Genomic DNA, 26,124 nt, shown 5'->3' with positions numbered 1-26,124 from the left:
AGCTCGAAATGTCCTTCATTTTGGACACCGGATGTACAAGAGTAGTTCAGTTACTTTACCTCAGGATTGAAAAGTGTCTTGTTTTTCCTTCCTGTAGGACTTGCTGTACACTCTTTAAATGATGGCGCCGCAGTATTGTTTTTGTTTCTACAGATGTGAGCTGCATGAAGTCAGGGACCCGTCCAGTTTCATACACTATGACATCCCCGTGCTGGCACATCGTAGGTGTTCAATATGATTTTAACTGGATAGAGTGCGGTTTCCCGTTTTGATACTTTTTGCAATTCTTAATTATGGCACTCTGAACTGGGCACTCCCTAATCTACGTGGGCGACAACAAACTCAGAAGGGGTTTTACTTCCAAGTAAACGGTTGTTGAAGGTCGGGGGCCAATGAATGCAGGAGCCTCACGATGAGTAGCAGGCATGGTTACCCCCGCGTGAATGAATACAAGATTCTCAAGGTTGGGAGCGGTCCGTCAGCAAGGCCGGTTATCCTGCCTGTCCTGTAACACCACTTAACACCTGCCATTGACACCTCCCCACAGCCAGATCCCAAAGGTACGCACGGGCATTCGGAGCCGCGCCCCCTAGTCTGCCGCAGCAAGATCTGCACCCCCCTCCCCTCCCCCGCCCAACCCCGGCCCTAGTGGGTTACGCCCCAGGGCGCAATGCAGAGCAACTCAGGCACCAAAAAGACAAAGTAAAACTAGTCGCACGAGGAGAGGCATCGTTATTTAGGCAGCCGGCTACTCCCCCAGAGCCTCCACCCTGCCCCCTGGGCCCGGCGCCCAGCGCTCAGACCATGCCCGGCTCCTGGAGCCCCAACTCCCTCCACGTGTCCTATCTTCCCAGCAGCCTCCTCTGCTGCCTTGGAAAGAAAACCTCCTGACAACTCGCGGTCTGCGGACTACGACTCCCAGCAGGCATCGCGCCACTTCTCTCTCCGCCCCCTCCACAGGACACGCAGGCGCCCTGGGCTCCGTCAACAGGTTGGGCTGGCGACGACTATATGCAGTTCCTTATGGGATTTGTAGTTTTACTGGCTCCAGCTGGGCCGTCAGTCAAAGGGGCGACAACTACAAGTCTCGGCGGCCCCAGCGTGACGGGCCCGGTCACGTGGCAGGGGGCCGACCGGGCGTGCGTGCCGCCGTTGATCCGGTGCTGCAGTGAGGAGGTGGTTCTCGCCCGTGTTGTGTGTGTGTGTGCGTGTGTGTGTGAGTGTGAGTGAGAGAGCGAGTGAGTGAGTGAGTGAGTGTGTGTGTGGGGGGACTCGGCTTGTTGTTGTCGGTGACTTCCCCCTCCCCTGCACCCCTCCCCTTTCCCCGCCGCCGCTGCAGTGGCCGCTCCCTGGGCCGTAGGAAATGAGCGATAACGATGACATCGAGGTGGAGAGCGACGTGAGTCCTGGGGCTTCTTCCTTCCCGTACGGGTTGTCAGGCGGGGACAGCGGCCGGGGCTCTCCGCGGGGCGACGGCGGCAGGGGGTCGGGCAGCCTCCTCCTCTTCCCCTTCCCCCCCCCCCCCCCCCCGCCCTTGACTGGGACCGCCTCTGTCGCGCTCCCGGCTCGCTCCCCTCCGGGCTCATAGCCGGAGCGGCCTTCTGGGACTGGAGGTGGGGAGGAGACACGCGGCCTTTGGGACCCCCACCTCCCCCCGTGGAGGAGGGTGCTGCGGCCTCCCGCTCCCATCCTATCCCGCTCAGGATCCGGGGGACTGGGACGGGGTGCGCCTGGGATCCCATTGTCCGGATCCCGGGTAAGGGGACGACGCTCAGGACCTGCCCCCTGGGTCCGCGATCACCCTCTTCCCGTGACCCGCGGATCCTGGGGGGTGAGGGAGAGCGGACAGGGGTTGGGAGTGCCCAGATACCCCGAGCTGGGTGCGAGGGGGAGGAGACAGTGCTCTAAATCCCCTCCGGCCGATGTCGGATCCTGGAAGGAGGGGCGGCGCTCGGGACCCCCCTGCCCCGCTACCGGATCCCGCTGGGGTGATGTCGGCGTGGGGTGGGGAGGGAGGGAGGGGGGTCGGGCCGACTCCCCACCCGCCGCTTCCTCCGCCGCCGGCATTTTCTTTCTTATTATTGAATGTGAAGTGTAAAAATAACTTCTATATTTTCTATTTTTTTTCTCTCTTATTCCAGGAAGAGCAACCGAGGTTTCAATCTGCGGTACGTCTCCTACTCTCCATTTCATTTTCATTTCCGTTCAGTTCTAGTCCTTTTTGGGGTCAGAGAGAAAAAGAGATTGTTCTATTATTTTTAATATTGTAGTAAACTCTCCTGTTAACCGCTAAGGTGAGGCGGGGCCTTGTTCTGGGGTTCTAGGTGGGGGGGTCGGGTTTGCAAATCTCATCATTCTAGACTCTCAGGTGGTAAGTTTCAGTGGACTGTAGGTGAGTGAAAGGAGCTGTTTGCAAAGAAATGAATCGTTCAGTAGTTTTCACGTGGGTGATCTAGCTGTCACTTTGTAAGTGTAAAATGAGAAATGTGTCATTCTGAAGTAAATTGTATTATTTTGGGTCAAAGTTGTCAGATTTACTTTGGAACAAGTAGGTTCTAAGCAATACATGCGTAGTTGTGTGAGGCTGAAGCCACATGCAAAAAATCATCTTTAACCAAAAGTCATGTGATTTCTACAGGCCTATAGAGTCTAGCACAACCTGGTATTTTTCTAATGCAGAAATTAGAAATGTAGAGGAGCCAAAGGTTGAATAGGAAAGTGTCACAAACAGCTTATTGTGGTCTATTTGCGTTGAAGGAGAGGTATAAAGAAAATAGAAAAATTGTTGAGGAAAGCGTGGCATTGCAGAGACAGATTTGCTAAAAGGTGGCGGTTGAGACCATACAATGTTATCAGTAATTTCTCAGGGTTTTGATATTAATGTTCTCAGTAGATGTTCTGTGGATTTAGATAGACACTAATCTCATGCCTTTCCAGTCTGGGACAGTGCGGTGGGTGTTCCATGAAGAGATTAGAGAAAGAAAAAAAGAATAGACACAAAATAAATCAGAGTCAGAGGGAGAGAAGTACATCAGAGTGTCTTAACATTTGACAAATGGAAACGGTACAGAGTTTATAGAATGGGGGGTCAAAAATTCAGATGCCTCTGGGGGGCTCAGGCAGTAAGATCATCAGGAATAAAGTAGAGAGCAGAGGTGAGGACTAGGGCTCTGGACAGCACATGTCTTTACTGAAAAGACGGCCATTAAACTCCAGTGGGTTGTTGTTATGTGGGAGTGAGGGCTCACTGTTGCCAGATCTTCCTGTTTTGAAGAAAGATTAGAAATCCAGATTTTTTTACTTTTCTGATTGTTGACATGATGTTTGGGGACTTGTTAGAATTTGCAGGATGCCACTTTGATGCTTCTGTTATCACAGGATAAAAGCATGTCCACTGCCTTGTACCTACTGTTCAGTAGAGCAGACAAAGTTTCTGCAGGTTCTCCAAGCAGAGAGGCATTAAGAAAAATGTTTATTGAGAGCTAATATTTCCATAAAATCTGGAGTATGAAGTTGTTCCATCAGATTTTAAAAATTATCCCTGGGTAATAGTCACAAAAAAGATTTTGCTCTATTTTTCCTTGAAGTATTGTCAGATACTTACCTTTACACATGTATTTGGAAATTCAGTTCCTTTTTTTTAGTTACTATTACCCTTAATGGTGTGAATGTTGAGTTTCATGTTTAGAACCCAGTCTTTTTAAAACATTCCCCCCCCCCCCAAGTTTCTAGTTATAAAATGTATTCCAGGGCTTGATCACGGTTGGAGGATAGGGATTGGTTAGGCCTCCTTTGCAGAATCATTATTTGAATTAGAATTACATTGGCTTTCCAGTGAGAGAGTTTTCTTTGTGAAAGTTTGGCTTACAGTTCTTGAAAGCTTTCTGCTTTTCAAAATATCCATCCACATGGGTATTGATGTAAATTGCTTTATTAAATTATTAAAATGTTTCCACTCTCCTAGAATGCTAATGTCATTGTTTTTCTTAGATATTTTTAGTTTGGTGTTAAGGTGCCTAAGATCTTTCTCTTTGATTTTGGGAGGTGGGCAGTGGGAGTGGATTTGATTCTGTTTTTAATTTGACACATCTATTTGCTGAAACTTTTTTGTTTAATTTTTTTTCATGTTTATTTTTGAGAGAGAGAGAGAGAGAGAGAGAGAGCGCGCGCGCGCGGGTGGGGGAAGGTCAGAGACAGAGGGAGAACAGAATCTGAAGCAGGCTCCAGGCTCCACACTGTCAGAACTGAGCCCGATGTGGGGCTCGAACTCACAAACCGTGATATTATGACCTGAGCCAAAGTCGGACACTTAACCAACTAAGCCATCCAGGCATGCCTATTTGCCGAGACTTTTAAACATTATCTGGCACAAAATAATCATAAGAGCATGGAAAGAAGAAGCAACAGATAAATATTTATGGCATATCAAACAATTATCATGAACAAATAGGGTAAAAAGGATTTCGGGTTTTTTTTCTCTGTGAATACATCACTTTATTTCCTGCCGTTTAGTATAGGTAATACATTTTTTTTTATTCGGAGGGAACTATTCATAAGCTTTGTATTCAGAAAAGGTTGTGGACTGTGAACAACCAAATATTCAGGACTACAGAAGAACTTCTAACAAGTTATTTGGAAGGTTCTGTGGGTCCTAATGTAAAAAAAGACCCTCATTTGTCTTTTATGAGGTCACTACAGTAGATACAGCCTTACTGTGTGAGAAATTTAAGATTCTCTGCAAGAATAGTTAGGAAGTGAGGTTAACTCTAACAGAAAGTGAAACTGATTTGGTGAATTTTTTTTTCTGTTGCCTCAGTGCAAACGGAAAACAGCTTCTCCAGTGACCAGTAAGCTTTGTAAAGGAAATAATATTTTTATTACTAAATTTTATGCATCTCACAGTCCCGCTGGTATTATCTTACTCTTTTTTGGAGGGAAAAATCTGCATTTTAGAGAGACTTTTCTGGGACGGGTATGTTTCATACGAAGTAAATCCTTTTGTTTTATTTCTGTTTGGGAAGTTACTTTTGGAAAAAAGTGAAAGTAGACGAGAAATGCAGGGTTAGTGTGTTAGGAAACTCAAGGCTTATTATCCATATCAGCTGGATGTGTTAGAGTTACAGTATATCTGTTAAGGGGCGTAAAAACAGATCTGTGCAGTTTCAGGTGTGGGTCTTCCTCCTATTAAATATTTTTAACTTCGTAGTGCTCTGTGCTTTGTTGGGAATTACAGTCTATTTAGAAGGGAATGAGCTTGGTCGTCTTTGAGATTGGAATTTACTTGGAAGCCACTGTCTGTTTTACCTGGAATTAGTTGCGTAGAAGTGTGCACGCTGCATGTAATTTGTGTGTGCTTCAGAGTGTTGACAGTGGTACAGAAATGCCAGGCTTGCTTCTTAAATACGCCTGTTTGTTAGAGTAAAGGGTGTTCTTATGTTTTAAAGTCCTTTTTCAAGATGCCCGTAATGGGGAAATTGTTGATCGTGGAATCTAACTTGGTTTTCGATTAAAATTTCATGACCAAGGCATTTTTAATTTCTCAAATGGCTGTAGTTTGATAGCATATTTGGATAATAGCATTCCCAAGTTCTTTTAGGCACCAAATGATGCCAAACAAAACAAAACAAAAAACAAAAAACCTCAAAAACACATGTATTTAGTTGATTTTAGAAATGTATCGTAGGCATTTGGCTTCTAGCAGGAGAGGTGTTGGGAACTTGAAATTTATATCTTCCTATTAAGGACCTTAGTGGTTTCTCGTCGCAGCTGCCCATTATTTCATGTTGCAGTTTTCATGTTGATTAAAATGAGTTAAGTTGCTTAGAAATTCAGTTTTATTTCTCCTATTTGCTTCCCATCAGAAGTAATAAATAGATCTTTTCTGATGAGAATTTTGAACCTGTGTATTTTCCATGGTTGTGTTTCATAAGAGTAGCTTATTAACAATAAGCAACATTATCTCTCCTCTAAAATGCAATCTTTGAATTTCTTAAAGGCAGTACGTGTTTAGTGAGCAACTTTCAGTATATGCTGAGAGCATTTTTTGTATTGGACTTAAGAAGATTCTCCTTATAGGTGGGGTTAGATGTCAGATAGCCTGGAAATGGCATCGTTCTCGAAAACCTTGTGCGTCCTTGAATAATGGAGCATTTATTTCCCCCTGCTGTTTGCCTACCTAGAACTTGTAGGAAATGAGGCTGCTAACTGATGTAAGGCCTTGAAGGAAGATACATTCTCTGTGCAGTAAGTTGGAAGGAAATAATTTAAAGAGATTTCCCTCGATTTTGAACACACCTCCTTAGCTTGAATGACCTCCTGCCAGTTTAGCAACTTCTTGGCTAGGAAAATAATGTTTGCTTTCAACATATAATAACACTTAAGATACACGTGCTTGTTAGTGTCAGAGGTGGACAAATTGTAGGTGAAGATTTTTACTCTGGCTGCCAGTATGGAAAGTTTGGTGGAAATAAAACTGAGAGGCTGGATAAAAACCTTGGCAGAGATGTCAAAGCTGGAAGCGATTTGGTGCTGGAGTTCCTGTTGAGCATCTGTGGACCACTCTTCAGTATCGCACAACCCTTTAGGATTTCTGTTAGCCTGGGATGCCCTGAAGGAAAGGTTTTTTGGCAGAAACTGCAAATTGAGTGTAGTTGAAGAGTGGCAGCATCCAGCCACTGCTCCTATAGGATGTAAGGAGGAAGGCATTTGCGGGCCAGCTGTGTAGCCCAAGAAAACCTCTGCTGTCTTCTAGAATTTGTTTGGTCCCATTCATCTTCATTCTCAAACATCTCAGTATGGGCAACAGAAAGCTGGCTGATTTCTTGAGTTGAGCTTTATTTAAGACACACAGTTGTTTGGCCCTTCCTGCACCCCACTCCCACCCCCTTGTTTTAAACTAGTTTTGAGTTTGTGGGAGGATCTCAGATGCTTGACACTGGAAGTCTTTACCCTGTTTTTCATTCTCAACTCTGAAATCTTGGCTCTTTCGAAAAAGGTTTCCAGCAAGTGAAGACTGTTAACAAAGCAGTGATAAGCCTGGCAACTGGCCCTTCATTTGGATGATTTGGGGCGGGGGGGCTGGGGAACTTTATTATCGGGCTGGATGGATCTCTGTGGTTTGGAAATGTTTCCTGAACAGAATTCTCAGCATTGTGTAAAGGTTTTTCATATGGTCTTTCAAGCCACTAGAGGTATCATTTAGTCTAGAGTTGCCTGGAGTTAGGCATGTTAGTTCTGCATATTTTTAATTTGCTCTTTCAGATGAGGCCTAGGGAGGAGACAATACATCATTGCCATTGTCTCTGAGAGCTTTGAAATTGACTCTGGTTAAGAGTAGCTGCTTGGGATGGACATGGCAACAGGGATTGGTCTAAGATTCTACCCTTCTGCTAGTTAAATTGGGCCTGGAACCACCACAGAAATTCCATCCACTACTTCGAGAACAACAGTCCCCAGCCTAGGCTTTCTACCAGGCAGTGGACTGCTGCCTTTCCTTGTTGAGCCAACTTCTCAAACTTGGCTGGCTCCCCAGATAAGAAGCCAAGATTTCTGCTGATGGTCCACAGCCAAGTTCACTTAACAATCCTCTAACCAAAAGACTTGTCCATTTGAGTCCTTTCAAGGCTCAGTGAATGGGAAGGGGTAGTGCATTGTGGGGATGATTTTGGTGTTAGATTATACCTGGCTCCACCTGTCTAGTGCAGGCCTGAGTGAAACCAAGTTCAACTTGATTCTAACCTTTTGAGATATCCAGGACTCTCCCAGAAAGAAAACAGACAATTAGGATTTTATTTGTATCAACGAGAGGAATTGTGGGTAACTCTGCTGTCACTGCTTCTGTGCACAGCTCTTAAGCCGGGAGGAGGGCCAGGAATCAGGGTGATTTAGTAGACAGGAGTATCTTGGGCTGCTGCTGGAGACCAAAGCTGTGCAGTTAATTTGCATGTAAATAAACCATCTTAGGGAGTAGGTAACAAATGCTGGAGAGGCAGATGTCCTCTCCACCTTCTCAGTGCTTTAGGTAGAGTCAAGGTTAGAACCCAGCCCACCTTACCTGTGTAGGTGACTAGAGGGGACAGTAAGTTAGGAAAGGACTGGGTACTTAAATATGTTCAATACTTCCAGGTTATTTCATACCGCTGTTAGAAGGCATCGGCATTCTTGTTCTAATGCTGTGTGGTGCAGCACACCTACCTCTAGCCTTAAGTTATCTGGTGTCCAAGCTTGATCATTCCCTCAGTGTCCCCCTAGATTTCATATGTCATTGGAGTTCAGCAAGCACTCACTTTACCACGAATTCAGACTTTAACAAGGTTAGGAGGGTGTTAGAAGTGCCCAGGCATCTGCCCTGAAGATGAGTTGCCATGCCATGTAGAAAGAACCATGGCCATGATGGGAACCAGGTGTCTGATTCAGCAGAGCTAGAGGCGAGGTGTTGTGCTTGAGACACCAGGAGGGGACTTTGGTTACCACAGCTCCTCCCAGCCTCCTCTTCCTCTGTAATGACTCAGACTTAGGCTTATACAGTAGAATTCTAAGTCCTTTCATTCCCATGACTTGTCTTTATAGATTTTTGCCTGTGCATCTTGTCTAGTACAAGGATTCATTTGAGGCATTCTTGTCTAAGCCAAGTTATTTACTCTTGTTGCTTCATATCTAAAGTGCCCGGTGCTCTGTCTGGGTAGGTTAAAGCTACCCGAAATTTCCATTTACAGACTTGCTCTTTGAGTAGCTCAGCGCAACCTTGTGTATTCAGCGTAAATTCTCAGAGTATATTATTCTCCATAATTCCCAAAGTGTAGAAGTGATCAAGGTTCTTGCTTTAGACTAAGTTAAGTGTCTGTGTTCCATTTGGAGGAAATGCTCTTTTATTAGGGACCTGCTGAAGCTCTCTTGCAGTGCTCTCCAGCACTCTCTTTTGCCTGAAGCCAGTGTATTTTGCCGCTTGTGATTTGTCACCAGTCTTTGTCGCTCTCCAGCTGATAGTTCTTCGTGATTCTAAGCAAGACAGGATAAAGACTTCGGTCCAGTCTGTGGGTATTTAGATACTGCCAAATAAGCTTGACCTGCCACAGGTGCCTGAGGAAATTTATTCAGAGCCTGTGGGTGTCAGATGATTTGCTGTCTAAGAACAAACTTTCTGGCATAGCCTGTGTGAGGGGAAGCCCTTGGCAGGATGGCACCGTGGATCCACTTTAAAAAACAGGAACTCAGAATGTACTTGGTGTCTTTGTCATCTCTGTCATAATCTCAGATTCACGCATCTGGCTTTTCTAGAGGTTTTAGTTTCGATTGTATGATTTGGTGAGCAGGTCTTAAACTAGTCCCTTTTAGCAAGCTGGAGCCCAGAGCAGACTCATGGTGATGGGTTTCACATGAAAAGCACTGCACCAGTGACTTTACTCCTTTCCTGGGCACCCACCATGAGGAATCTCTTACAGTGGGGGTGATCACATTTTATGAAGGGGCCCCTCTGGAGCTTTTCCCTGGTCACTTCCTAACCATGGACTGGCGGCTGTTCTGTCACATAAGTAAGTTGTGGGGGAAGACTGATGTTGCAGGAGAGTTGCACTTTGTCCCCATGAATAACTTTTATTTTACTTATGCATGAGCTGGATGCATCGAGCTACTTTGGATGTTCCTGTCGCAAGCCTTGCTCACCCCTTTCTCCCCCTTTAGCAGATCCTAATTCTGGAGACTCCTAACTGCCCACCTCGACAAATCCTTCCCAGCCCAATCGCCAGGGACAGCGCTGACAGCATATACTTCCAGGCTATTCCCCACCCACCTGTACCAAGCAAAAGGAACGACATTGCTAATGTGCTCTTTTTCCCATTCTTCTAGGCTGACAAACGGGCTCATCATAACGCACTGGAACGAAAACGTAGGGACCACATCAAAGACAGCTTTCACAGTTTGCGGGACTCGGTCCCATCACTCCAAGGAGAGAAGGTGAGTTTATGGAGAAACTGATGGCCACAACTAACTTGGAACTTTCTGTGGGGCTTACCAGGCCACTCACCTATCTGGAAGGAAATTACATGGTTTCCTTACTTTTTGATTTTTTTGGGTATATGACACACCTACTCTGTCCTTAGCAAATAACGACAGATAAAATGGAGCTGCTTGTAAGACATTAGTAGGAGTTCTCTTTTAAAATCAGTATTACTTGTAAAATCAGTATTACTTGTGAATTACTCCTTCAAGAATTTATTATAACTATAGTATAGGGAGCAGCCCATAGAAGTTTGGGATAACACTAAGGATTTCTGAGGTTAGTGATTCCCTAGACCTCCACGAGCATTTCTTTTGTATAGTTCGAAGTTAGTACTTCTTTTAAATGAGACCTCTCAGGAATGTATGTGAACCAACCTGGACACTAGTGATCTCCCAGTTCCAACAGCTGTTATTTCAAGGCGTATAAAGAGCATGTTAAGCCGTGGGACAAAAGACTTAAGGAAAGAGACATGTTCATACGAAATGGAGGGAAAATAGTAACTGATCTTCTCCTGCTTCCCTCCGCCCCACTGATGGCCTTCCAGAAACTAATGTTTTCCCTGGAGAGGTAGGCACCAGCTGTTTCTACATTTGAAAAACAAAGTTGGAAGCTTTGGGTAAAAAGCGTATGTGTTGGGGTCACTTCTTGGAATTTGGAAAAAACATCTGTTTGCACAGTTAGTTATATCCTGAACACAGAACGTAGCCAGCTGCTCTCTGCAGCAGTTCAGTGGTAGAGATGGCGGACTGGAAAGAGGACCTGTGTACTTCTGTTTAGTGATACAGTGTTTAAAAAAACAGCTGTTTTAAGAAAAATCATTGCTCTCAGGTATACTTTCCGTAGCTCTCCTGATTCAGTTCTGTGGGTGGGGGTCCTGCGTTTGGTTATCCAGAGCCAAATTTGGAACCATTACAGTTTCACTTTGTTTATACTGTCACTCTGGTAAATCATGTGCTTTATACCTTATCTGAGGTGTGGCCTTGTATGTGGCTGAAGCATGGAGTAAGTCTGACCTTTATGAAAAAACAAAACAGGCCAGTGAATACCTAGTATTGCAAAACCAGAATTTGTCATGAGTTAGGCCTACTTAACATGGACTTACTTTAAGTGTCCTTGAACTAAGGTGCTTACCTAGGATAACAGCATTCCTAGACACAACACCGTCTAAGCAGCACAGGAAATCTTTATGACGGGGAGACAGACTCATTCTTTTCGTCAAAGTACACACATGCAAAGGATTATCTCTTGTGTTTGTTTGAGCTGTTGACAGTCAGTGCTCATATGCCATGGTATCGATCAAAACGACTTTGGTGAATTAAATGGAATGAGCTCCCTTCTCTTAGGTCTCACATCTAACCAGGAGTGGCACCAAGGCAATGTTTCCCAAGAAGTGGCCTTTGGATCACTCATGTCAGATTCACTACTGATTCTTAGACATTCTTAAGTTTGAGGACACTTTGGGAGAGGTTGGTCATAGGAGCTCAGCTGTACCATTTTCCTTATCCAGCCTGTTTTACATTACCATAATAATCTTCCTTAAGCCCTTAAAATCACAGTATCCTAAATCCTGTTGTCTCCTTTCTTCAGTGAAGTTGATGGTTTGAATTTGGTAGCCTCTTAAACTGAATAGTCATTCATTGTGGCCAGTTCATTTATTCACTCAGTCTGTTCATCGAATGCTTATTTGAGGTTTTTCTACATGGCAGGAACTGTTCTAGATACTAGGGAGACAGCCATGAACAAAACACACAAGCAGAAGCGCTTATTCTGGTGAGGAAAAGATAGAAAATGAGCTAATAACGTAAAATATATATAGCCTTTCAGTTAAGTGCTGTGGAGAAAATTAAACAGGGAAGGCAGGTTTGCAGTTTTCAATAAGCCAGACAAAACTCACTGGCAGGGCAACATTTGAACAAAGGTTTGAAGGAAGTGTGAAAGAAAGAACCATGTACCTATCTGGTGATGAGTAGTCCAGGCCAAGGGAAGGCAAGTGTAGTAGCCACAAGGCAGGAACCTGGGAGCACTGCCGGGCCTGTCCAGAGCCGAGGCCAGAGTGGCCAGGCTGGAACTGCAGGGATGGTGACAGGAAATGAGGTCAGAGAAGTAGCAGGAATAGGGGAGAAGAGCAGTCAAGGGGCCAGGTTATGTGGAGCCCATTAATAAAGCCCTAGTGTGGGAATTTACCAGGTGCCTTTTTAATTTCAGAGTCCTGTTCTGTGTTCTAATCCAGATATTTCACACGGAGCATGAGTAAAGTAACCCTGAGCCCCTCCGCATCTGAATTCCACCGTCTACATTGTTTTCCTTATCTGCCAGCATTGTTTCATAGATGCTGTAGGGAGTCTAGCAGGAAGAGTGCTTTGTCTCTCAGTCTTCCCTGTGCTCATTAAATGTTGTAATTTTTTAAAAATACGGTATTTGAACCTAAAGGAAATTGGCTAATTCTTGATTTGGATTGCAGTAATTAAGGTTGTGACATTGTGTAAATAATCGTGAGTTTGGGTGAGCTTCAAGTGGATTCTTGCAGGAAAGCCTCCAGGCTCCTTTGATTTGAGCATTTTTAACTTCCATGTGACTTCTCACTTAATATTTGAATCATCTGTCACGTGTCCTAAGCCTTTTGATTTTTAATGCAAAACCAGTACTGAGTGAGTTGGATCCTAACCAAGAATGGGGGATACTTGTATTAAAAAAAATAGCTTTAAATGTGAGACCCAAACTCTATCCTCGGCTTCCTCTATTTATACTGTTATCATAAACATTATAAAAAATGATCACCTTCTGTGTAAGTAAAAAAAAAAAAAAAAATCAGTAATCAACATCTGTGATGCAATGTAAAAGTAAGCACAGCAGTTCTCTGAGGTATTATGCTAATAGAATTGACGTTTGCTATTACTGCTGTTCCTGCCATCATTACTGTGTCAGAGATGAGGAAGCAACTTGAGATCATGGTCCCTGTCTGTAGCTGAACAGGGACTAGAACTCGGGATTGCCGATTGCCAAGGTCAGTCTTTCTACCATATCTTGTCTACCATATCTTGTTGGGAGCTCCCTCAAGATAGAGCCGGTATTCTTGGCAGTATGTCATTCAGGGGCTATTGCTAGAATACTCTCCTCTGAGGTGGTATATGTAGGTGCCACTGAAGTGCAGACAGTTGAGGATCATTTAACTCTGTACGTTTTTCTGAGTCCACATAGCTTCTCTGAGAAATAGACCATTGTAGTTGGTGGTCCATTTGGGTTTTGCCATAGGTCGCAGCGTTAGCAAGTAGACTCTTGAACTCTGTTGTTTAAGTTTCTTGTTTCCCATGTAGTTCTTCCACTGGACATCCCACAGGGAAAGATGAGATGGAATTAGAACCATCAGCCAGTCAACCAGAGTAAGGGAGTAACGACTGTTCTCTGGGAAGACATTACTTTTCTGGAACAGAATTATTATTTGTTTTAAGGGCAGTAGGTTGGGTGCTAGGGAGGGTTACCCGATGGCTTGCTGGCACTGAACTCATCCTGTTGATGTGGATTCAAGACCTGGTGGCCAGCCCCTTAGTTTGCCTTCACATGGGGATATAATTCTTCCCTCCACCCCATAAGTTAGCCCCAGCATCCAATCACACTGTCTCCTTAGCGTGGTTGACTTTAGTGATAAAAGGTTCTATTGCAGCATTGCCATTTGTAGCTGTATGGTGGTTTATAGAAATTTCTCATCTTTTAAGTCTCTTCCTAAATGTGTTTATCTTAATGTTTATTGGTTTCAGGCTGTTGTGCTATGGATTTCTCCTTTCTGGATACAGCTGTGTTAAAAAGAGAGAACATAACCTAAGATGAAAATAAAATCGGGGTTTCTTTTAGTGAGCATTAAGTTCAGAATTCTTTCCTTTTGGATGAGAACATGAGGGCACCGCCCCAGTCAGCTCCTGCCATAGACTCTGGCACGTGGTAATTCCCAGTACGTAGCTGTGGAGTGAGAGTGCCAGAGGAAACCGTGGGCTTGCTCAGTCCTTGAACAAAAGAACATCAGCCAACATGGTTGTGCTCACCTGTTTAGTTACGACCCAAGACCTATGTGAGTGCTGTAAAGGTTTAAAAGGTATAATAGTGTCTTCTCTTGAGGGTCTTGCTCCCTTGTTGGGAGAGAGGATTATATGTAATACTTAGCAATAATAAGGTAACATGCTGAGCATCGAAGGAGAGGTTAAAATACTGAGCTAGTCTGTTTCATTTCCATGAAAGCCCGCTTCCTTAACATGTTAAGGCGTCTGTCAAATAACTCACTTATAACAGGGAACCTGACAGTTCTTATAGCTGAAGGTCAGTGTCCTGTTAAAGTCACTCAGCACTGTGACCGGGGCACTTATCCCAGTTCTAATTGTTTGTGTAGTTACCCGGTGAATGTCTGCCCATCCTCCACACTACACCATAAGAAGTACCACAAAGGCAGGGAAAACAGCTTCTGGTCATATTGCTTTCCCTCAGTTCCTGGCACAGGAACTGTGCAGAGTATTTGTTAACTAAAGGAAAGAGGCCCCCTGTCCATCCACTCCGGCCACGTTATACTGGGAGAGGCTCATTCTGGTGGGCGCCTCTTAAGGCGTGCAGTTCATTTGGCAACACTGTTTCTACATCATATGGGGCTGTTGAAGGGATTATGTTGTAGATGAAAGTAAGCCACATCCCTGCCCTTTTCACCACCTTACTCATTATTACCTGACCAGACTCCAACGTGTGCAGTAATTTGCTTCACAACTAGGTTTTTCAAAAATTTAATTTTCTACCTTAAATTTATTGTCCGTGGTTGCCCGAGTCTCCATTAATCCCTGGGTTCAGCAAATGTAAGTGTACTGATTTATTGAATTCCTTGTAAACTGTTTCTGTGCTACTGAAAACCTTTCCAGGGCTTTTCAGTGCCCCTCAAGGTAAGGATTGGTATTTTATGTTCTCTAAAGAAGGTGCCCACCTTGCCCTCCTGCTTTTTCTCCCCCTTCCCTGACTGTGGAGCAGTGCACACCCTCCTCTTCTCCCCCAGAAATGTCATCTGTTGGAGTTCCTTCCTTCTCTCAAGGCCCAACTCCAGCCTTACCGCCCAGATGACATCAGGGTTTCACAGTGAAGAGACCCACTCACAAGGGCCCCCCAGCCTGTGCACTCTTTGCTGCTGGAGTGCCTCCATGTTCTCTTTGCCTGGGCCTGTCTGCCTGCCTGCCTTCACGGCTCATATCAAGCAGTTCACCACCCAGAGAACCCCACAGTATTGCTCCCCCATCAGCCCCAGTGGTCATGGGCTTCATGGGGCCTTGCCTGTGTCTCCCTTTTCTCTGTGACCATCTTATCACCTAGCTAAAGGGTGTGCTTCTCGAGGGCAGAAGCCTTGTCCATTCTTCTGGAAGTCTCTGCAGTGCAGAGCAGGGGAAGGTTCACTCCTATGGAGAGGACTAGAGAGCCAGGAAACTGTACCTAATGCTTTTCCATCTCGAGATTTGAAGGATACCCAGTTGGTTTCCGGGGCTTCCCTTCAGCATTTCTTTCCTTGCAGCAAAATTACAAAAGTTTAGGAAAAATGGGAAGAAGAAAACCTCCCCTTCCTCCAACCTATAGCTTTCTTTTGTTCTAAGATTTGAAGACAAGTGTTGCCCAACAGATGTTTCATGTGAGCCACAGATACAATTAAAAAAAAATTTTTTTAATGTTTGTTTATTTTTTGAGAGAGTGAACAGGGAGGGGCAGAGAGCGAGGGGAACAGAGGATCTGAAGCAGGCTCTGCACCCTCAGCGAGAGCCTGATGTGGGGCTCAAACTCACGAACCGTGACATCATGACCTGAGGTGAAGTCAGACGCTTAACTGACTAAGCTATCCAGGCACCCCTACAATTAAATTTTCTAGTTGACACAGTAAAAAAGTAAAATAACAGATGAAGTTAATTCTAATAATATATTTTATTTAACCTAGTATGCAAAAATAAATATGACTTCAACAAAATCCAGTATATTTTATGCTTGCAGCACAGCTTAATTTAGTCTAGTCACATTTCAAGTGCTTATTAGCTATTTGGACGACCATGCAGTTTAAAGACCTGTCTCCCCACTGGACACCCCACTTTAATATGACTGACATTGGGTGCCATCTTAAAGTGAACGTCAAAAGAAACTTGCCTTTTTTAGTTCTCCCCCCACAAGCTGCTATTATGAAATCCATGGAATAATTGATGGCATCTAAGAAGCAAGGAGATGATGGTATTACCAATCTGAGTATTCCCTTCTGGTTTCTTCCTCTGCACGTCTTACATGGGAGAAATGTTACAGCTTGCTGTTTTCACGTACCATGCCTTTTGCCCAGCTGATGATGTATTCATATATTTAGTCATTAGGCATGTTTCTGTTGGCCATTTAGGTTGCTTTTCATTTTTTGATTTTATAAATAATATAGTGATGACCATTTTGTTGCAGGTGACTGTTTCCATAGAGTCGATTCCAAGAAGTTGGATTGCTAGGTCTAGGAGTAAGAACATCTGGGTTTTGCCATTTGTTGCCAGAATTCCTCTAGAGAGGATTGTTTTCATGTCTTCATTCTTTCCTTTCTTATTCTTTAAAGCAAATTCAAAAGACTAGTCTTTTAGGGGCGCCTGGGTGGCTCAGTCGGTAAGTGTCCGACTTCGGCTCAGGTCATGATCTCACGGTTCGTGAGTTCGAGCCCCGCGTGGGGCTCTGTGCTGACAGCTCGGAGCCTGGAGCCTGCTCCGGATTCTGTGTCTCCCTCTCTCTCTCTCTCTGCTCTTCCCCCACTCACACTCTGTGCCTCTCTCAAAAATAAATAAACATTAAGAATAAACAGACACCTTATTTAAAAAAACACGAAAACAAAAGACTAGTCTTTTGACAGTGTTTTGAAAATACCAATATTACCATCACTGGAATTTTTTTGAAGAGGGGGAATTAATTTAGTAGGCAGAGTTAGTAATTAATTTTGTATTTTGTTTATTACCTAGAAGATTAAATCCTTTTCCACATGTTTATTTACTAGTTGTATTTCCTCTTTGGGGAATGTGTGTTCCTGTCCTTCATGGTGAAACCTTGATGAATAAGTGTCACACCCTCATCTCAAACTACCAAGGGCACAACATGTTTGAAACATGATTTGTGTTGACTCTTAAACAAATGTCTGACTCCTGGCTTTAACTAAGCCCCGTAAAGGGTATGATGCCTTCCCATAGTAAGCCACAAAATAGTCTAGGCTGGGGAGGGCTTGGTAGCAGGAAGCTTTGAGGGTGGCTCTGATCCCACAGCCTCCCTTGTTGGCATTGATGGGGGTTCCATTTTGGAATGAACCACTTTAATGCAGGCCCAGATTTATTGTGCAGATTCTTTAATTTTTATTTTCAGAAGATGACTCTTCAAATGGAAATGTATATAGGCTTTGCCCTAGCTTTCTCTTTACCTTAATACGTGTAAAAGGTTGTGCAAGGTGTCAGAAAATAAAGGTTTTATGTTTCCTAAAATATGTAGTGCAAAACAAATGTCAGTTAGTGAGTCAGGCAGTAGTTCTTTTTTCATTCCCCAGGATGTGGCATTTTGGTTCTTGAGGGAACAAGGCAGTGGTAACATCTGATTTTGACAGCAAGGAGGGAGGAGGAAAAGTGATGAATACGACTAAGGTGATTACTTCTCCAGTCAGGGTTAGAACCCCAGGGAATAGCAATGGTGTTCCTAATGTGAACATTCTAGCACTACTCTTCTCTTCCTTACCTCTCTCCGCCTGCTTTCTAAAATAACGTGGCTTTTTACACAAATCCAGATTACTGTAATAAGCTTTACATCTCCAGAAACATGTGGAACTGTGCCTTATGTAAAAAGTTTTGATTTAGTAACCTTGGATTTTATCCTAATGTCAGTGTTAACTACTTCAAGAAACATTTGGGGCCTTAAGAAGGTTCTAATTAGAATGAAACTCTTGGGTTTGGATCCTTTTGTGAAATAATGTAGTCACTTCTTGCAACACATGAGGTGGGTGCACTGTGTTCCCAAATGGAGTTCTAGTCAAGTGGTTGCCTCTCGAGGCTGAGTTGACCCTTTCTTCTGTCTCCTTATTGCTGTGGCACAAGCTGGAAAAGGGGCAGGAACCTGCTGGGCCCCTTGGCCACACCACAGTGGGTCTTCTTTGTCCATATTGGTCTTATCCTTGTTAGGTAACGAGGCTAACCGCACTGTTGAGGCTGGTGTTTCCCCTCCTCTGGGGTCAGGTTCAGTCCTAGATAGATGCAAGCTATCTTGCATCCTTAGGCTTTTTCTATTTGTTTCTTCTCTGCTAGAAGCCTGTTTGGTTTTCACTTGTCTTTAAAAGAAAAAGAAAAACAATCTTCCTTCAATGCTGCTGTTATTACAAGCTACTTTTTTTTCATTTCTTACTTTGCCAACCTAATTTTAAAAAACTAGTCTTCAGCTTCAGCTCTATCCCTGTACTCATTAACTGTGCGGGGGTGATTTACCTAAACTCTGACTCCTCCAAGGAAACCATCCTCCCTGGGTCTTTATCGACATCAGTGTAGACAAATCACATGACTCTTTCGTAGTCCTTTCCCTCCTGCTCAGACTCTTCTCTCAGACCATGCTGTCAATGCATTTCTGTCCATCTTTTTTTATTAGTTCCACAGTTTCCTCTGTGCTCCCAAAATAGAGGTGTCTTGGAGGCCTTGGTTCAAATCCTGACTCTACTACCTGCTACTAGGCAAGTTAGAGCGCTGTGCCTCTGTTTCCTCATTTATAAAATAGGGGACGTAATACATCAGAAGGTTGTATGAAGATACCTGGCATTAAATAAGTGCTCAGTAAGTGTTAGCTGCTGCCATTCTTACCATCGTCATCATTTGTACTGCTGTAATGCAGCTGGGGCTTTGGAACAGGACCTGGCAGGGCTGTCCAGTGCATTTTTGCATGGCTCCCACAGGTGAAGGAGGAACCCGAGGAGCCACTTTACATTGACTCGCACGGTCACATAGAGGCCCAGTACCTCTTTGGTCCCCCCAGCCACAGTGTGTGCTGTCTCAGGGCTGTGTCCAGACCATTAAAGAGATCGGTTTCTGCTCAGAAAGGAGGAATCAGAATTGGTGCCTCCTGACTGTAAAACCTAGCAGGGAGAAAATTATCCCAGTTCCTAACAGGTATCCAAAGGCAACAGTCCATCTGTGGACACAATGACTTACCAAGTTCTGTCTGCTCAGTCACTCACTCACAGATTGCTGACTTAGCTAACCCTGCATTTCAAAAAACAGAAACCGAAAGCCCTGGGCCATTCCATAGTCCATGCTCTAAAGCCTGGGGCCACACACAGTCCTACCATAAAGCCCAAGGTTCTTGTCTGTTTCTTTTTATTGTTCACATAGTAGAAACTCCTAAAGGCGAGAAGGGCCTGCCCACACCTTAATCTTGTGGCCAGGCATGTGATCATATGGTTTGGAAAGTCAGGAAGAGGGGATTTTAGATGTCTAGCATTTTCTCATCTCAACCTTTTGCTGTCCCTCCAGCGCCAACCCCCCACCCCCACCCCGGACTAGATACGCATGTAAATTTGGGGGAATTCTGTATTCTGTGCTTTAAGTTTTCTCTCGTTGGATTTTACTTGGTGAGTACTCTGGGAAGGGCACAGTTAATAAATTAATTGAACCATTCTTTTGGACTTGGCTAAGAGGTGGCCTGGGACGCTTCTGCCTTGAGGGGATAATGGAAGGGCTGTGCTTAGCCCTCTGGAGGCCTTGAGCCGGGTGTATACCAATCCCACCTTCTGTGGGGACCTCTGTGTTCTGAGCATCTGTGAATTTTATCTTCATGTGAAAACTGCCCTGGAATGGAAACTTGCACCACTCACAGGATCTTTTTCCCTTTTTGGTTTGTTGTGCTCTGCTTACTGCTCACTTTCACTTCATGGTTTCATGTGTCAATATGTGAAGAAGAAACTGGTCGCACACAGGCTGCTACTCAGTGTGGTATTTCATTAAGAGTCCTCACCAAACATTTTCAATCTTGCTTCTTTCCCCTCGTCCCAGCTGCAAATGAGTAGTTAAATAAGGGCTAGTGTTGCTTTCTGGGAACTGTTAGTGGAAAAAATAGGCAGACTTAAAGAGAGACTGGGATGTGAATATGCACAGCAACTGGATCCTGATGGGGTGCATAGAATTTGGAAGGCTGATTGGGGTCTGAGAGAATTTCTAGTCAGATAAGAAACAGCCACAGAGAGGGGCGCCTGGGTGGTTCAGTTGGTTCAGCATCCGACTCTTGCTTTCAGTTCAGGTCATGATGTCACAGTTCCTGGGATTGAGCCCCGCATCGGGTACTGCACTGACAGCATGGAGCCTGCTTGGATTCTCTCCCCGTCTCTCTGCCCCTTCCCTGCTCACGCTCTATCTCTCTCAAATAAATAAGCTTTAAAAAAAAAAAAGCCACAGAGAGAAAGATGATATCTGCAGTCACAGAGCGCATTAATGACAGAGCCCAGAATGCAACTGTCTCCTGGATGCCTAAACTCTTCCTTGCCACTCTGCCACCTTTCCTACAGTGCTACTTCTAAATTCCATCTCTAGGGGCACCTGGGTGGCTTTAGTCGGTTAAGTGTCTGACTTCGGCTCAGGTCATGATCTCGCAGCTCGTGAGTTCGAGCCCCATGTCGGGCTCTGTGCAGACAGTTCGGAGCCTGGAGCCTGCTTTGTGTCTCCCTCTCTCTGCCCCTCTCCCACTTGCACTCTGTCTCTCTCTCTCAAAAATAAACATAAAAAAAAAATTCCTTCTGTAGTATCTAGAGAAGCAGAGTATTTTCATTACTCCTTTCTAATTATGTGCCCCCCTTTTTTTTTTCATTTTATCCCCTAATAATTAGACCTAATAAGTCCCCTTCAGCAGAAATGGGGAACAGCAACTGAAGTAGCCTTGCAGCCAGAGTCGTAAGCCCCGGTGGCACGGTACTCTCATTCTTCCTACAGAAGGTGCCCTATTCAAGAAGCACACCTGGCTCAGTCTCCACTCTCATGCCTATGCCGTGCTGTTCTCCCTGCCCAGAGTGACCCGTTCCCACAGATGTCACCCTGGGTTAGACCAGACTTCACTGTTTCAGATGGGAGCGCGCACGTGTGTGCCTGCGCGCACACAGAGGCCGAGGCCCATGCCTGGCACACAGTAGGTAATCACCCCAGCCAGAAGCCATCTTTTCCCATGGCCTTTCTAATCTGTGCTACTCAAGTTACAGTTGTTGGTGCTGCCCTGTGGTTTGTCTGTGTATAGATATATTTATCTCCTCAGCTAGATAGTAAGTAAGCTTCTGGGCTAAAGAAGTCATGACTAATACATTTTGTGTCCCCACAGTGTCTGCTCAGTTCCTTGCATATAATTTGCACCAGATAAAAATGGTTGAATATGAACAATTTCCTTTTGAGGAAATTGCCTTAAGCATGCTATAAGAGGAAAGCCTGGAAATTCTAGTACTTGTGAGGACTGGTGAATAAACCCAGGCCTTGCAAACTTCTCTGATGCCCAGCCCAGCCCGAGGTATATAAATTGAGATTGTCAGGATTTAATACAAGTGGATTTAGTTTTGCTATCCTGAGTGTGGATGTTTTCTCTGCCTTTTCCCCCCTGTTGTGTTCTGGTTGTCAAGGACCCGCCAGGATGGTAACACAGAATTGTCTGGTACTGCCCTACCCTGAGTAAGAAATTTTGCTACTCCTCAGAAGCCTCGGTGGCCTGAATGCCACACTCAACTTCTAGACTACCCTGCCTTGGGCATCAGTCCTCTTCGCTTTGTACCATTCTACCTGTTTGGCTAGTTGGCTGCTTGGCCGTGAGTAACTCTGGCCATGCTTGCAACCTGGAGGGAATCTTCCAGGCATGTTTGGCCTTCAGGGGCAGAGTAACCTGACATCCATTTTAATGGCTTATCAACTTGTTCCTCTAACAGGGCAGTGCCTAGGCTGCCCACGGCTGTGGTAAAGGTGTGGTTGCTTCCTGAAATGGCCCAATCTCATGCCCTTCCTGTGTTGACATCAAGCTCTGACAGCTTTCACAAAAGCCTCTTTAGCCAGGAAGGCTGAAATGGTGACACAGCAGCACAGCTCAGTTGGAAATAGGTAACACAGTCAGGGTTTGTCTGAAATCTAGGGACCTTGGGGAAAAATTTTGAGCCTCCTCCAACTCCGAGCTGGCTCCCACCGAGATCTTGCTCTTGTCTCACTGGACCAGCTGCCCGTAGTCACACCCTAGCAGAGAGTGAGTAGCCTAAGCTCTCGGCTAAGTAGTAGTTTAATGTTTTCAGACATGGCCAGGCCGAAAGTTGAAAGCAATCTAAAGAACCAAAGGGGATGGGGGGAGTACAAATTCAGGAGTCAGATGGATCCGAGTTTGAATCCAGGCTCTGCCGCTATCTAGCTGTTGACTTTGACTAACCGAGTAAACTTCTCTGAGCCTCGGGTCCCTGGTGGAGCCGCCTCTCAGAGAGTGCTGCTGCATAAAGCACTCGACGCCTTGACTGGCACAAAGAAGGCTCTTAGCAGCGATTCCTGTGTTTCCTCAGCCTTGTCCCACCTCACCCTCCTGCTTCCATTCCCCCGTGCTGCTGTTGCAGAAAGGCATGGTTTCCTCACCGCTTGGACTAGGTCTTTATTTTGTCCCCTTTGCTTTTTTTCATATTGCAACAGGCATCCCGGGCCCAAATCCTAGACAAAGCCACAGAGTATATCCAGTATATGCGAAGGAAAAACCACACACACCAGCAAGATATCGATGACCTCAAGCGGCAGAATGCTCTCCTGGAGCAGCAAGGTGAGCACGTGAGCCGGTGGGGCAGCCGGCCCTGCTGTGCTCCGGCCAGGTCAGGGCTTCGCACCTGGGCCTGCAGAGTCAGAACCAGTCACGGAGCGCGTGCTCATAAGCAGCAGCAGCCCTGCTTCTTGGGCCTGAATAGTTGAGTGTTAGAACCATCCTGAGGAAGGACCTGAGCCTCCAGTGAGGGAACAGTGGAGTCTAGGGGTTGGACATTTGGAGACTTTTTTTCTGACCTGATCTCTCCCCTTCTTGGGGCTCAGGTGCTTTGCCTGCGGTAGGGGTCACACCTGGCATCAGGTGTCTCTTTAAAAGAGCTTTGAGGTCCTTGGATTGGAGTGTGCTTTGTAAGTACCAGAAACTCCAGGTTTTCAGGGACAGTGAGCCCTCCCCGTTGTCAATGGTAGTCCAATCAGGGCAGCCTATGGGCCAGGCCCATGCTGTTCTCCAATGCTCACACCCACCTTTTCCTACAACCACAGGGGAAAGCGAGAGCTGATCAAGTTCTTTGTTCCTGGGGAATTCACTTCTCTTCCTCCCTCATGGAAGATGCAAGTAAAAGGAAATGCAAGTAACCACCTGGGTTAGAACACCTCAAATAAAATAAAATAAAATAAGATAAAATGAGTGGGTTGACCTTCCAGGCTCAAGATGAGCTGAACCCCGAGGGATGGGCAGCGGGGGGCAGTATCGGGTTGGTTACTGGGCCACGCAGCCTGCATGGAGGGGCTGTGTGTCGAGAGGCCCAGGTATGCTGTGTGTATTGGCGACTTGCTTCCAAGTGTCCAGCTTGTCTTTCCAAGTAGATCTTGTACGAGAGAGCTAAGCCAGAACTTTTCTTTGGCCGACATCTTATGTCATCCTTCCCTGCTGTTGTGTGGCCTTCACACCCTTGTGGAGCCTGGCATCGCCAGGCCATCTTCTCTGTCATTGTGCTGCTGGGTCCCACAGGGAGCTTATGCTCCTGTCTCTACAGTCGACTTCCATGGCAGGACGGTGACATCACAAGCCTTCTCTTTAGGGTTGGGAGGCATTGCAGAGTGGCTGGCCATGTCCACTGGGCCCCCAGGTCTGGCTGGGAAAGGAGGAAGGAAATGAAGTGTGTGGGTGGAACAGGCACCAGAAGGGAGTTACTTCTGAGCCACCCTGAGCCTCGGGGGCCAGCAAGCCCTTCGGAAGAACAGGCTGGACCCTGAGCTGAGACTCGGTTGCTTCCCTAGTCTCCAGAAGGCTGTAACCCGCTCGCTTGGTTGCCTTTCAGTCCGTGCACTGGAGAAGGCGAGGTCGAGTGCCCAACTGCAGACCAACTACCCCTCCTCAGACAACAGCCTCTACACCAACGCCAAGGGCAGCACCATCTCTGCCTTCGATGGAGGCTCAGACTCCAGCTCGGAGTCGGAGCCCGAAGAGCCCCAAAGCAGGAAGAAGCTCCGGATGGAGGCCAGCTAAGCTCCGCGGGGCAGGCCAGCAATACAAACTGTCTGTCTCCTCCATCGTCCCATCCTCCTTTCAGTTCATCCTTAGAACCCTCAGAACCATTTAAGAGACTCTTGTTTTCCTCTTTTCTCTTTTTTTTTTTTTTTTTTTTTTTTTTTTTTTAATTTTATTTTTACGTAGAAGCTCTTGGACAACAGCTCTCGTTCTCCTTCCCCATTTCCACAAGCTTTTTTTTTAATGTTTCCCTTCAGGGATTCCCTGTCCCCACCAGGAATTTTTAAACCAAAATACCCCAACTTGGCAGCTTTTTCTGTGGAGGACAGACGGCCGGCCGGACCTCTGAGCACATGGTGTCCTGACCACCCACCAGCTCCTCCAGCCCCGCCGGGCACATGCCCGGAGGACTCCTGCCCCTCCCAGGCCTTTCCTCCCAGGCCACCCTCACCTCCGTTTGATAGACTTTGTGAATCTGTGGACTGCTCTACTTTAAGAAGATGACCAGTTTGGAGTAATCAGAATTAATCCCCCTTCTTTTTAAGTTTTTGTTTTTGTTTTTTTCTAAAAAGCTATTTATCGCTCCTATTGAAAGGCCAGATCCCTGAAGAAGTTTGTGGTATAAATACAAGTGGGGACAGATTTGCAGCACAGAGTCTTTGGCCTGTTTCACTCCTGCTTCTCCCAGCCAACCTTAGGGAGGGCTGTGTGACACTTGTGTGGTATGTGTGGGGGACAGCGGGCAGCAGTGAAGTGGTAGCCGCCAGGGGGTGGTAGGGGGTGGGACAAGGAGGGAGGATCGGGTCGGGTAGAGGTTTTGTATTGAGGGCCAGTGATGATGTTTTGATATTTATTTCCTGCTACTGAAATTTGAATCTGAGTGAATTGTCCCTATTTCTGATGATGTCGGTATTGCAAAGCGACAGATTCATAAAGTAATGATCAAATCTTCCTTTCTTTCCGTGTGTATTTCTAAGAAATAGAGCCAACTGATTTTGTATGTAAATACCAAGAGCAATTTACCTGGTACTAAACCCGCACCCCAGTGCGGACCCTTCCCCACCCTGACCCCATTCCTGTTCCAACTGTCCTGGAACCCGTTCCCATTGTGTGATCCAGCCCTGGTCCTGGCTGCGGTCAGCAGATCCCAGTGAAGGGTTTTGTGTGTTTAGGCCTCATTTCTTTGTCTTTTTCCTACTCCGTTCCTGGCATTTGCTGATTTCTAGTGTGTACTCTGTAGTCTCAGTCCGTGTTTGATTCCATTCCATGGAAATAAAAAGTATGTTGTACATACTGCCCAAGAATTGTCTTGCAAGTTAAGGCTTTCCCCTTTACTATAAGACTATAAATAAAAACTTATTTTATCCTTCTTGGTGGTGGTGTCTTCTTGCCCTCTCAGGGCTCAGCTCAGCTGGGCCGGCCAGGGAGTGGGTAAACCAGTGGTGGTGACTTTGCTCATTGGATAGAAGCTTTTTTAGTTCCAACAGGGATGGGGTTAACCAGGGCAACATTTCTAGATACAGCTCCTGCTAAATAAATGACCCTTGGGGAATTGGTAGCCCAGAGCTGTGTGTTTGGGTTTCTCCTGGTAATGAATGCCCAGTTCAGAAGTGACTGGTGTTCTCTAGGTCCTTTGGGTTTCTAGAGAGTTCCACCACAGTAAGAGGAGGCAGCAGAGCTGCCAAGCACTAGTGGTAAAGGAGGCTTCAACAGCACCGAGTTAGCTCTACTCGGCCTAGGGACCAACACTGGCCTCAACTCGTTTGACCTCGAAAGGAGGAGAGTTTATGGCCAGAACACAGCTCAGCTTTGGTTTTCCTGTCTGGCTGACAAGAAATACCGCTGTTCCTAGACCAAGGGAGGGAGTGAAGTTAAATCAGTTCTTCTATTTGTCCCTCTCTTTA

General features: G+C 45.6%; 2 protein-coding genes across 5 annotated transcripts in view; one reads left to right on the top strand and one right to left on the bottom strand.

Annotated features, from left to right (window-relative positions):
- CHURC1 (churchill domain containing 1) overlaps window positions 1-26,124 on the bottom strand; it is a 417,546-nt gene that overhangs the window by 252,872 nt on the left and 138,550 nt on the right. The window lies entirely within an intron of this gene.
- On the top strand, window positions 1,124-25,589 carry MAX (MYC associated transcriptional regulator X). Of its 4 annotated transcripts, none has more exons than XR_013556066.2 (6): window positions 1,124-1,399; window positions 2,142-2,168; window positions 9,844-9,951; window positions 22,666-22,789; window positions 23,272-23,372; window positions 24,051-24,164. XR_013556066.2 is itself a non-coding variant. In XM_078448139.2 (5 exons), the coding sequence occupies exons 1-5, from the start codon at window positions 1,364-1,366 to the stop codon at window positions 24,236-24,238; spliced, it is 483 nt and encodes a 160-aa protein (XP_078304265.1). In that variant the 5' UTR covers window positions 1,127-1,363; the 3' UTR covers window positions 24,239-25,589. The 4 variants fall into 4 exon arrangements, 2 of the variants coding, with proteins under 2 accessions (XP_078304265.1, XP_078304266.1); XR_013556065.2 differs by having other exon boundaries at window positions 23,272-23,356; window positions 24,051-24,163; XM_078448139.2 differs by lacking the exon at window positions 23,272-23,372 and having other exon boundaries at window positions 1,127-1,399; window positions 24,051-25,589.

Source organism: Panthera onca, chromosome B3 (assembly GCF_046562875.1).
Source record: "Panthera onca isolate mPanOnc1 chromosome B3, mPanOnc1 haplotype 2, whole genome shotgun sequence".
Classification (NCBI taxonomy): Eukaryota; Metazoa; Chordata; class Mammalia; order Carnivora; family Felidae; genus Panthera; species Panthera onca.
Note: the sequence above shows the minus strand (reverse complement) of the source record. Positions and strands in the feature narration are given on the sequence as shown.

Bases quoted from the DNA above. Each gene is read 5' to 3' on its own strand.
- MAX (XM_078448139.2), top strand. From the start codon at position 1,364: ATGAGCGATAACGATGACATCGAGGTGGAGAGCGAC. The intron at 1,400-2,141 runs GTGAGTCCTGGG...CTCTTATTCCAG, and splicing joins ACATCGAGGTGGAGAGCGAC to GAAGAGCAACCGAGGTTTCA. The intron at 22,790-24,050 runs GTGAGCACGTGA...GTTGCCTTTCAG, and splicing joins TGCTCTCCTGGAGCAGCAAG to TCCGTGCACTGGAGAAGGCG.